General features: G+C 41.5%; 2 protein-coding genes across 10 annotated transcripts in view; one reads left to right on the forward strand and one right to left on the reverse strand.

Moving 5' to 3' along the window:
- LOC128689204 (uncharacterized) overlaps positions 1 to 12,500 on the reverse strand; it is a 520,741-nt gene that overhangs the window by 198,764 nt on the left and 309,477 nt on the right. The window lies entirely within an intron of this gene.
- The window catches only part of LOC128689205 (uncharacterized), a 39,974-nt gene that overhangs the window by 4,958 nt on the left and 22,516 nt on the right, over positions 1 to 12,500 (forward strand). For 2 of the 9 annotated variants that reach the window (XM_070086173.1, XM_070086176.1), the window contains exon 2: positions 6,968 to 7,294. In XM_070086173.1, the coding sequence (XP_069942274.1) occupies positions 7,239 to 7,294 (56 nt within the window). In that variant the 5' untranslated portion in view covers positions 6,968 to 7,238. Of the gene's footprint in view, positions 1 to 511; positions 616 to 6,698; positions 7,295 to 12,500 lie in introns of those variants that run through there. The other 7 variants (XM_070086172.1, XM_070086171.1, XM_070086174.1 and 4 more) reach the window with 7 other exon arrangements.

The raw sequence follows: 12,500 nt of genomic DNA on the forward strand, positions 1-12,500 counted from the left end.
ATATTTGTAGACGTTTTGCCATCAAGTGGTTATATCAATACAAATTTACGGACATAATGGGAACAATGTAGAACCATGTACCAAAGATTAGGTAATCAGTCCCTCAACCTCAACCTGAGGGACTGATTACCTCGTCTTTTGTATATAGTTCTACAGTCTTCCCATTATATCCTTGAATTTGTATAGATAAGGCCAACGAAACGTCTACAAGATATTCATCCCCTATTACTGTTATTTTATTTTGAAAGAGGCGTTTGAACCCTCCAAGGAACATATCTCCCTTGGGCAATCGGGTTCAACAGCAGGGTTTAATTCCTCGGATCCTGTGCATCACTCTATCAACAATGACCACGTTGATATCGCAGTAGAATGAGGCAACCACATCATGTCCACACAAAGAGAAGTGTGGGGCACTGCGCTAACTGTTGCTCTGCTGTGTAGTGATATTCAGAGTAATCCAGGAAGATAAGAATCCAGACAGATAAGAGGCACATTCTGTGATCTTAGTGCTCACCGCGGCTCAGGAGTAGACAGTGATAGTCGGGCAGGTGCCTGTGACTTAGGTGAAAGGTGGGTGAGGTGCACCCAGTGTGTGTGATGTGCACCTAGTGTAAGGTACACCAAGTGTGAGGTTCAGTCCCAGTGTAAGGTGCACCCAGTGTGTGTGAGGTGTACCCATTGCCTGCGAGGTGCACACACACTGCCTGTGAAGCTCACACAATGCCAACGAAGTGCACCCAGTGTCTGTGAGGTACACACAGTGCCTGTGAGGTACACACAGTGTCTGTGAGGTACACGCAGTGTCTGTGAGGTACATACAGTGTCTGTGAGGTACATACAGTGCCTGTGAGGTACACGCAGTGTCTGTGAGGTACATAAGGTGTCTGTGAGGTACATACAGTGCCTGTGAGGTACACGCAGTGTCTGTGAGGTACATAAGGTGTCTGTGAGGTACATACAGTGCCTGTGAGGTACACGCAGTGCCTGTGAGGTACAGTGTCTGTGAGGTACACAGTGTCTGTGAGGTACACGCAGTGCCTGTGAAGTACACACAGTGTCTGTGAGGTACACACAGTGTATGTGAGGTACACAAAGTGTCTGTGAGGTACACGCAGTGCCTGTAAACACACAGTGTATAAATAATGATAAGTACGACGAATTAGTGGCAACTTTAACACCGTGTGCAGTTGCTTGCTTAACAAAATCATGAAGTCACAGAGACTGCATAGTTACCAAATCGAACTGCATCACAACACGCCACAAACAATGCAACATTACATCTACACTGCAATAACGATCTCAGGAACAGCAATGAACACATCAAAGGCGAACTGTATAAGGCAGTGGTTCCCAAACTGTTTCAGCTTGTTACCCAATTTAACATGCTACATGAGAGTAAGACACAGGTGCAACATCTGGGTATCTTCTGCTTCAGAATCTCCACGACTATGGTGCTGTTCGCACCTACTCCTAGGTTGAGGGACTGATTACCTCATCTTCTGTACATAGTTCTACTGTCTTCAAGTTATGTCCTGGAATTTGTATTGATAAAGCCACTGGATGGCGAAACGTCTACAATAAAGATACCCAGATGTTGCACCTGTGTCTTACTCTCATCTTGTCGGTATTATATACCATTCGTACACAACATGCTACATAAAGCATGTTACTCCTTTCACAAAATGTTGTTATTATTGATATATATGGCTAAATTAAAACACTTGAGATATTTTCTTTTATTTATTGTATTTGAACATTGTGCATCTCTAATGACTATTACCAAAGATGTCAAGAACATCAGTGGGATGGATGGAGTTGCATACTTGAAGCTAGTTTAGGAATTCTTGGCTTCATACCAGCTTATGTCTACCTCGGCTGATGCTCACAGATAAACTGACAGTGTGAAATAGAGGCAGCCTCAGGAAGTGAGTGACGCGTACTGGACAGGTCGATCTGGGCTACTGAGTGACTTTTGTCCTGAAGCATACTTGTCAAAATACTTTTGGGTTTCCACACAGTTAGCTATATATTTCTTCTTTTCTAATACTGTATATTAGTTTTTGATGTTTATTGTTATTTGGTTTAACTTTATTACTTACTTATAATAGGTTTACTTTACAACTTTATATACTAAGACAAAGTTAACAATAATCCTCATACCGGGTACCGCATTGTTTTCTTGATTTTCAGAATTCATAACTTTTTTTCTGTCACCCCTCCATTACCCCCAAAAATGGTTAAATTACCCCAGGGGGTAATTTACCCCCAGGGGGTAATTTACCCCCAGTTTGGGAACCACTGGAGATCTGATGTATTTTTCGCACACAGTAACTGCGCTTTTCACCAATTTGTTTGTAATATATGTTCCTTAACAGTGTCAACATTTACTTATAGTTAGCTAGACGATGTGTTATTTTTTACTGCAACAATGGAACCACTGGAATTTATGTACAGTTCAGAGCATTTGTTAAAGGAAACGTTTCTCCACGAGTGGTTTCTTCAGTCCCCGTGGCGAAACGTTTCCTCTCATAAATGTCCTAAGCTGTACATAAGTGTCTAGTCCTTTTCCACATCTTGTGGGTACCACCAGACCATTTTGTTCAACCACTGCAATAAACTGACAACAATTTTGCTCGTTTCAAGTAAAAGGCTATCGAGATTTTCTTCATATTTATGGTAGATAACAAGTTCCTAAAATGTCGGAAGTTAGTGTTTTAGTACACAAATAACCCGCACATAAAAGAGAGAAGCTTATGACGACGTTTCGGTCCGACTTGGACATTTACAAAGTCACACCAAGTCGGAAACGTCGTCGTAAGCTTCTCTCTTTTATGTGCGGGTTATTTGTGTATCGTTCCAGTCACGGTATTGTGTCTTTTATTGTTATTTAGTGTTTTAGCTAAGAAAACTAAGGTAGCGATACCCTCGGTGTCTGTATCTTAGCTGACAGTGACTGACGATGAAGTCAAAACAAAAGACTAATACATCTATTTGGACCGGGAAGGGGGGAAGGGGGGTACGTGTTTATAAAAGAATGACTTGGCTTCGTCCCAAGACACGACTTGTATGACAATCTGGGGAATCAGTGGCTTGAAGGTTGAATGTCTAAGAGGAAACCCATACTAGTGGGGAACTCCGTGTTTGCCCACCTCCCACTTACGACCAGTTCTTAAAACACTGAGTGAGAGTGCTGTCTAGAACTGGACACAAGTGAGGCCTCAGTACTTGTTGATTTCAGTATCAACAAATCTAAGGACTGAGCAATTTCACTCAACTAATTAATGAACCAAGGTGTCCCGTAACACGGTTGGTAGCGCACTCGTCTCACACACTGAGCGCCCGCAGTTCAATTCTCGCCATGGGTGAAAACACTGGGCGTGTTTCCTTAAGACACCTGCTGTCCCTGTCCGCCTAGCAGCAAGTAAGTACCTGGGTGTTAGTCGATCTGTGTGGGTCGCATCCTGGGGACAAAATTAACCTAAGTTGCCCGAAATGCTCTACATAACAAGGAGCTTTCTACATAGTATGTCACTGATGTCAGCTATGGTCTGTATAAGTTGTATCACGTACTTGTAGAATTAAAGATTAGTATTATTATTACTATTATCATTATTATTATTATTATTATTACCTAGATTACGCAGTACTCAGTCATCACACTTAGCCACACATAACTACACGAAAAATAACAAACAGTCATGACTGCCACGATCACGTGACCATTGGATCACAACACCAAAACAACAACAGAGGAACTAGGAAACAAAGTGGGACAATAAAAAAGTGGTAGACTGAGGACTAAAGAAACACTAATACGTAAATAAAACACTTGTCAAACATTTGGGTATTTTTTGTTTGTTCTTGATGCGTATCGCTAGTAGCGGTTTCTTCAGTCAAGTGCAGAGAGAGGTGGAAGATGAGGAGGAGTTGAAGGTAATCAGTCCCATAGGTTGGAGTTGATATGTTCAGTGCGTCAATCCGTCAATCCGCACTAGACTGGATAAGCCACTGGCTGGCGACACACTTCCAGGATAAAGATACTAGACTGGATAAGCCACTGGCTGGCGACACACTTCCAGGATAAAGATACAAGACTGGATAAGCCACTGGCTGGCGACACACTTCCAGGATAAAGATACTAGACTGGATAAGCCACTGGCTGGCGACACGCTTCCAGGATAAAGATACTAGACTGGATAAGCCACTGGCTGGCGACACACTTCCAGGATAAAGATACTAGACTGGATAAGCCACTGGCTGGCAACACACTTCCAGGATAAAGATACTAGACTGGATAAGCCACTGGCTGGCGACACACTTCCAGGATAAAGATACTAGACTGGATAAGCCACTGGCTGGCGACACACTTCCAGGATAAAGATACTAGACTGGATAAGCCACTGGCTGGCAACACACTTCCAGGATAAAGATACTAGACTGGATAAGCCACTGGCTGGCGACACACTTCCAGGATAAAGATACAAGACTGGATAAGCCACTGGCTGGCGACACGCTTCCAGGATAAAGATACTAGACTGGATAAGCCACTGGCTGGCGACACACTTCCAGGATAAAGATACTAGACTGGATAAGCCACTGGCTGGCGACACGCTTCCAGGATAAAGATACTAGTCCAGGATAAAGATACTAGACTGGATAAGCCACTGGCTGGCGACACACTTCCAGGATAAAGATACTAGACTGGATAAGCCACTGGCTGGCGACACACTTCCAGGATAAAGATACTAGACTGGATAAGCCACTGGCTGGCGACACACTTCCAGGATAAAGATACTAGACTGGATAAGCCACTGGCTGGCGACACACTTCCAGGATAAAGGTACCCTAATGTTGCATAAGTGTCTTATTTACCAACTTAACGTTTTTTTAAAATCATTTATTAAAACAAATACGTAATTTGCAACACACTATTAACAAGACGCTCCAGTGTACGTGATGCCGGGGCATTGTTTTAACAAGACGCTCCAGTGTACGTGATGCCGGGACATTGTTTTAACCAGACGCTCCAGTGTACGTGATGCCGGGACATTGTTTTAACAAGGCGCTCCAGTGTACGTGATGCCGGGACATTGTTTTAACAAGGCGCTCCAGTGTACGTGATACCGGGACATTGTTTTAAGAAGGCGCTACAGTGTACGTGATGCCGGGACATTGTTTTAACAAGACGCTCCAGTGTACGTGATGCCGGGACATTGTTTTAACAAGGCGCTCCAGTGTACGTGATGCCGGGACATTGTTTTAACAAGGCGCTCCAGTGTACGTGATGCCGGGACATTGTTTTAACAAGGCGCTCCAGTGTACGTGATGCCGGGACATTGTTTTAACAAGGCGCTCCAGTGTACGTGATGCCGGGACATTGTTTTAACAAGACCCTCCAGTGTACGTAATGCCGGGACATTGTTTTAACAAGGCGCTCCAGTGTACGTGATACCGGGACATTGTTTTAACAAGACGCTCCAGTGTACGTGATGCCGGGACATTGTTTTAACAAGGCGCTCCAGTGTACGTGATACCGGGACATTGTTTTAACAAGACGCTCCAGTGTACGTGATGCCGGGACATTGTTTTAACAAGACGCGCCAGTGTACGTGCTGCCGGGACATTGTTTTAACAAGGCGCTCCAGTGTACGTGATGCCGGGACATTGTTTTAACAAGGCGCTCCAGTGTACGTGATGCCGGGACATTATTTTAACAAGACGCTCCAGTGTACGTGCTGCCGGGACATTGTTTTAACAAGGCGCTCCAGTTTACGTGATGCCGGGACATTGTTTTAACAAGGCGCTCCAGTGTACGTGATGCCGGGACATTGTTTTAACAAGACGCTCCAGTGTACGTGATGCCGGGACATTGTTTTAACAAGACGCTCCAGTGTACGTGATGCCGGGACATTGTTTTAACAAGGCGCTCCAGTGTACGTGATGCCGGGACATTGTTTTATAACCTACAATCCTCGATAACATTGCACTAATAGGAGAAATTAGGATTAAAAAGCGAATCCTGGATAATTGATTAGGTGTTACACCATATATCAGTATTTGAGACCAACTGCAGAGAAGACTGAGAACAAATAGGAAGAAATGTCACATAGGCAAGAATGTCACATAGGCAAGAATGTCACATAGGCAAGAATGTCACATAGGCAAGAATGTCACATAGGTAGGAATGTCACAAAGGTAGGAATGTCACATAGGCATGAATGTCACACAGGCATGAATCTCACAAAGGTAGGAATGTCACATAGGAAGAAATGTCACATAGGCAAGAATGTCACATAGGCAAGAATGTCACATAGGCAAGAATGTCACATAGGCAAGAATGTCACATAGGCAAGAATGTCACATAGGTAGGAATGTCACATAGGCAAGAATGCCACATAGGCATGAATGTCACACAGGCATGAATCTCACAAAGGTAGGAATGTCACATAGGTAGGAATGTCACATAGGCAGGAATGTCACATAGTAATGTCACACAAGTATGAATGTCACATAGGCAAGAATGTCACATAGGCAGGAATGTCACATAGGCAGGAATGTCACATTGGCAGGAATGTCACATAGGCAGGAATGTCACATAGGCAGGAATGTCACATAGGTAGGAATGTCACATAGGTAGGAATGTCACATAATTATGAATGCCACATAAGCATGAGTGCCACATAGACAGGAATACTCATTCGAACAAAAACGTTCCCCTGAACGAATCTGCTTGGACTTCCTACTCATTTCTGCAACACTGCAAGCTCCTGATGATGTGATTGCAACACGAAAGGCCTACAGCTATCATTCAACTCCCCCCGTGGATGTTTTGCATCTTGTTTCGCTTGTTTGCGATTATTGCATATGTTATTATATAAGCCAACTGTAAATATCTAAACTTGTGTAAGGAACCTGAATCAAAATCTCACTCGTAAAAGAACTAAGCAAACACTTACAGTACTTACAGAAAACAGAACTTACAAGTTAGGTTACTTAAATTAACCTAACACGGCGTTGTTGTTGCTGGGGTTTATAGGGCCACTGACAGCATACGCCGTATCGAGCCCTGCCTAACACTGTGATACGGGTTGGGTTGTCATAACGAGGCACTCAAGACTATAGTACTCACAAGAAGTACTCAAACGGGTACCCAAGACGGCAGTACTCAACAAGAGGTACTCAGGCAGGTACCCAAGACGGTGATACACATCACGAGGTACTCATAGTAAGGACTCACAATGAGTACTGAGTATCATGAGTCTAGCAAGATCTACACCAAGCACATCTCTTACACGTAAGTCAACAAGTTTTCTTATTGTACTCAGTGTTATAATGCTAAGGTTGTTACCATCATCATCCTCGTTATTATTAATTTTTCTCCGAGTTTAATAAGAGTAAAGTCTTCGCTTTCTACTGAAGGGGGTCGATTTATTTCAATAAACTAGAACTGCAGTAGGTCCCTCGTGTATTGTATTGGTGTTCGATTTTATTAAGGTATCAGTGAATATTATGTCTCTGTCTCTGATTATCTCTCTCTCTCTCTCTCTCTCTCTCTCTCTTACTCACATTCACACGTGGGAATCTCATCGCTATGTCAACGGTATAACTTGTGTAGTATACTTATAGAAAGATGTCCAGGGAACATTACAGGCAGTACCCCTGGCCAAGCCTTGGTCAGGGCGCCTGTTTATAGTTGATAACTAACCAGGCCGATGAATCAGACTCGTGGTGCACACAACAACCTGGAAGACCTCCAAAACGTTCGTCACATAATAACCGAGGCAAAAATTAATGTGCTGGCACTCAAAATAAGGCCGCGTTCGGCCTTCTGCTCTGGATGCCTCGGTAACACTCTAGGGGGTAAAAAATCCATATTTGCACATATTTGGATGTTCTATTTACCCACCTCTCTCTCTCTCTCTCTTTTGCTGCGTATCGTGCTTTTTTCCTCTTGTCTTTTTTTCCTCCCGATTTTTCTCTTTATCTTTTTTTTGGCTGTCTATCTTCCCCCCCCTCTCTCTCTCTCTCTCTCTCTCTCTCTCTCTCTCTCTCTCTCTCTCTCTTTCTCTCTTGCTTTCTGTCTTGCTTCGTCTCTCATTTCTCTAGTTTTCTTTCTCTCATCTCCCTCTTTCTGCGCAAACACACAAACACACACACACACATACATACATACATACATACATACATACATACATACATATATATATATATATATATATATATATATATATATATATATATATATATATATCTATATATATATCTATATATATATATATATATATATATTATATATTATATATATATATATATATATATATATATATATATATATATATATATATATATATATATATCTATATATATATATACATACACACACCTACTGGAGTTCTATGAAAGGGTGACAGCAGTAAGACAAGAGAGAGAAGGATGGGTAGATTGCATTTTCTTGGACTGCAAAAAGGCGTTTGACACAGTTCCACACAAGAGATTAGTGCAAAAACTGGAGGACCAAGCAGGGATAACAGGAAAGGCACTACAATGGATCAGGGAATACTAGTAAGGCTGACAACAGCGAGTCATGGTATGTGGCGAGGTGTCAGAGTGGGCGCCTGTTACGAGTGGGGTTCCACAGGGGTCAGTCTTGGGACAGTGCTGTTTCTGGTATTTGTGAACGACATGACGGAAGGAATAGACTCCGAAGTGTCCCTGTTTGCAGATGATGTGAAGTTGATGAGAAGAATTCAATCGGACGAGGACCAGGCAAAACTACAAAGGGATCTGGACAGGCTGCAGACCTGGTCCAGCAGTTGGCTCCTGGAGTTCAACCCCACCAAGTGCAAAGTCATGAAGACTGAGGAAGGGAAAAGAAGATCGCAGACGGAGTACAGTCTAGGGGGCCAGAGACTACAAACCTCACTCAAGGAAAAAGATCTTGGGGTGAGTAATAACACCAGGCACATCTGAAGCGCACATCAACCAAATAACTGCTGCAGCATATGGGCGCCTAGCAAACCTAAGAACAGCATTCCGACATCTTAATAAGGAATCGTTCAGGACCCTGTACACCGTGTACGTTAGGGCCATATTGGAGTATGCGGCACCAGTTTGGAACCCACACCTAGCCAAGCACGTAAAGAAACTAGAGAAAGTGCAAAGGTTTGCAACAAGACTAGTCCCAGAGCTAAGAGGTATGTCCTACGAGGAGAGGTTAAGGAAAATCGACCTGACGACACTAAAAGACAGGAGGGATAGGGGGGACGTGATAACATAAGAACATAAGAAAGGAGGAACACTGCAGCAGATCTGTTGGCCCATAATAGTCAGGTCTTTCACAATCCATCCCACTAACAAATAAGAGCATAAGAAAGGAGGAGAGGAGAGATAGGGTGGATATGATAACGACATACAAAATACTGAGAAGAACTGACAAGTTGGACAGAGACAGAATGTTCCAGATATTGGACACAGTAACAAGGGGAAACAGTTGGAAGTTGAAGACACAGATGAATCACAGGGATGTTAGGAAGTATTTCTTCAGGAAGTGGAATAGTTTGGGAACTGATGTAGTGGAGGCAGAATCCATTCACAGCTTTAAGCAGAGGTATGATAAAGCTCATAGTGCAGGGAGAGTGACCTAGTAGCGACCAGTGAAGATGCGGGGCCAGGAGCTCGAACTCGACCCCTGCAACCTCAACTAGGTGAGTACAACTAGGTGAGTACAACTAGGTAAGTACAACTAGGTGAGTACAACTAGGTGAGTACAACTAGGTGAGTACAACTAGGTGAGTACAACTAGGTGAGTACAACTAGGTGAGTACAACTAGGTGAGTACAACTAGGTGAGTACAACTAGGTGAGTACAACTAGGTGAGTACAACTAGGTGAGTACAACTAGGTGAGTACAACTAGGTGAGTACACACACACCACACATGTATAAACTCTGTTAAGTTATAATAAACGACTATAGATTTATACAGACATATACATTGTGATAGCATTGAATATTCGCGTATTCAAATTTATATTAATTATACAAATAATCACAGTGATTATATTATAACATTATTATAATTTTAATGACAGGGAAAACACTGACATGTTGAAAATATAATTGAAGTATATAACAGAATATAATTCTGATGTCACATTTGTGAAATAAACGATATATATATATATATATATATATATATATATATATATATATATATATATATATATATATATATATATATATATATATATATATATATATATATATATGTGCAAAGAAATTCATAGGCAGGCGAAATATACACAAATACTGATCTCTGGCCGAAGGAGACTCGAACCTACGAACCTTAGAACAAGGTATGCAGTGCTATACCAATCTACCCACACTGGACAATACCTTGGCGTGTAGCTTGAGTTACACGTTGATCCAAGGCAGCCAGCTTTCAGGGAGAAGGCTTACAGCTTTTCATCTCATCCCCTGCATGCATCAGCCTTACTAGAGATTTTAACAATGCAAGGAATTCGCAAGAGTAGGCGAAATATACACAAACACTGATCTCTGGCTGAAGGAGACTCGAACCTACGAACCTTAGAACAAGGTACGCAGTACTATACCAATCTACCCACACTGGACAATACCTTGGCGTGTAGCTGCCTTGGATCAACGTGTAGCGCAAGCTACACGCCAAGGTATTGTCCAGTGTGGGTAGATTGGTATAGCAGAAATACTTTTTACAATCCAAAAAGGGACAACCAGCCTTATTCAACTAAAAATATGTTGGTTCTCCCTTACCATGAAAACTTGGTTGATATGCCTTCCCTTCTTAAGACTTTTAATATCAAAGTTGTATTTAAAAATCTTGATACAGTAAAAATTTCCCCCAAAATGATGACGGATGTGTCTATAAGATTCCTTGTAAAATTTGCGATAAAGTTTATTACGGTCAAACTGGTAAAAATCTCGAACTAAGATTAAAACAACATAAATATAGCATTAGAACTGGACAAGATTCCAATGCTGTATTTAATGTGAGAGATTTTAACCATCCAATTGATTTTCAAAAAGTTGAGAAAGTTGTATCAAGCAAGTCCATGGTAGACAGGAATATAATTGAATCTTGTTTCATAAAAAGCAGTTTTGACAATAATATGAATATTTCCTTTGGTTTATATAAATTAGAGCCATTTATAATTAATAGAAATTGGGAAGAATTTAATAATACATTTGACAAATAATAAATTTTAAAATTCTTAATTCTTGGGTAGAATAGTTTGTTGGTGGGTTGTGTGAAGGACCTGTCTAGTTGGGCCAGCGGGCCTGCTGCAGTGTTCCCTTTCTTATGAGCCGCGCGTCAGATGTTGCTTTGTTGTGGGATTTGATAGTGAGGTGTGGGCTAGACCCTTTATATGAGTTCCTTTGATGCATTACTTTCATTGTTCCTTGATAATGTGAGTAGTCACGAAAGCGCTTGGAATTTCTCTATTCTTTCACAGTGGTTGTTTTGCATATTCTGAAATTACCTGTTTACTGTGACCTTATTGCATATATATATAGTATATATATATATATATATATATATATATATATATATATATATATATATATATATATATATATACTATATATATATACTACTACTATCTACATACTATTACCACCTACTATTACCTCCACCTACTATTACCACCTACTATTACCTCCACCTACTATTACCACCTACTACTACCACCACCACCTACTACTACCACCACTACTACTACTACCACCTGCTACTCCACCATGCCTACTGACTACCACTACTACTACTGCCACTACCACTACTACACCTGCCTACTACTACTACCACCACTCACTGCCACCGACTCCAACTACTACTACTACTCCACCACTGCTACCACCACTGCTACTACTACACTACTACTACCACCACTGCTACTACTACTACCACTACTAATACCACCACTGCTACTACCACTAATACTACCACCACTACTACTACTACCACTCACCTTACCTCCTGCTATGCCACTAATACTCCACCACTACACTACCACTACTACATACCTACTCACTACACTACCACTCCACCACCACCTACTACTCCACCTCCACTACTGCACTACTACCCCCCTACTACACACCACTACTACTACTACCACAGCTACTACTACTACCACTAATACTACCACCACTACTACTACTACTATTAATACTACTACCACTACTATTACCACCACTACTACTACCACCACTACTACTACCACCACTGCTACTACTACCATTAATACTACTACTACTACTACTACCACCATTACTACTACTTCCACTACTACTTCCATTATTGCTACTACTACTACTACTACTACTACTACTACTAATAATAATAATAATAATAATAATAATAATAATTATGTATGAAAACTATTGAATATTCCCTAAATTTGGAATATTCTGTAACATTTGGAGTACTATGTAATATCTGGAATATTTCGTAATATCTGGA

Source organism: Cherax quadricarinatus, chromosome 18 (assembly GCF_038502225.1).
Source record: "Cherax quadricarinatus isolate ZL_2023a chromosome 18, ASM3850222v1, whole genome shotgun sequence".
Classification (NCBI taxonomy): Eukaryota; Metazoa; Arthropoda; class Malacostraca; order Decapoda; family Parastacidae; genus Cherax; species Cherax quadricarinatus.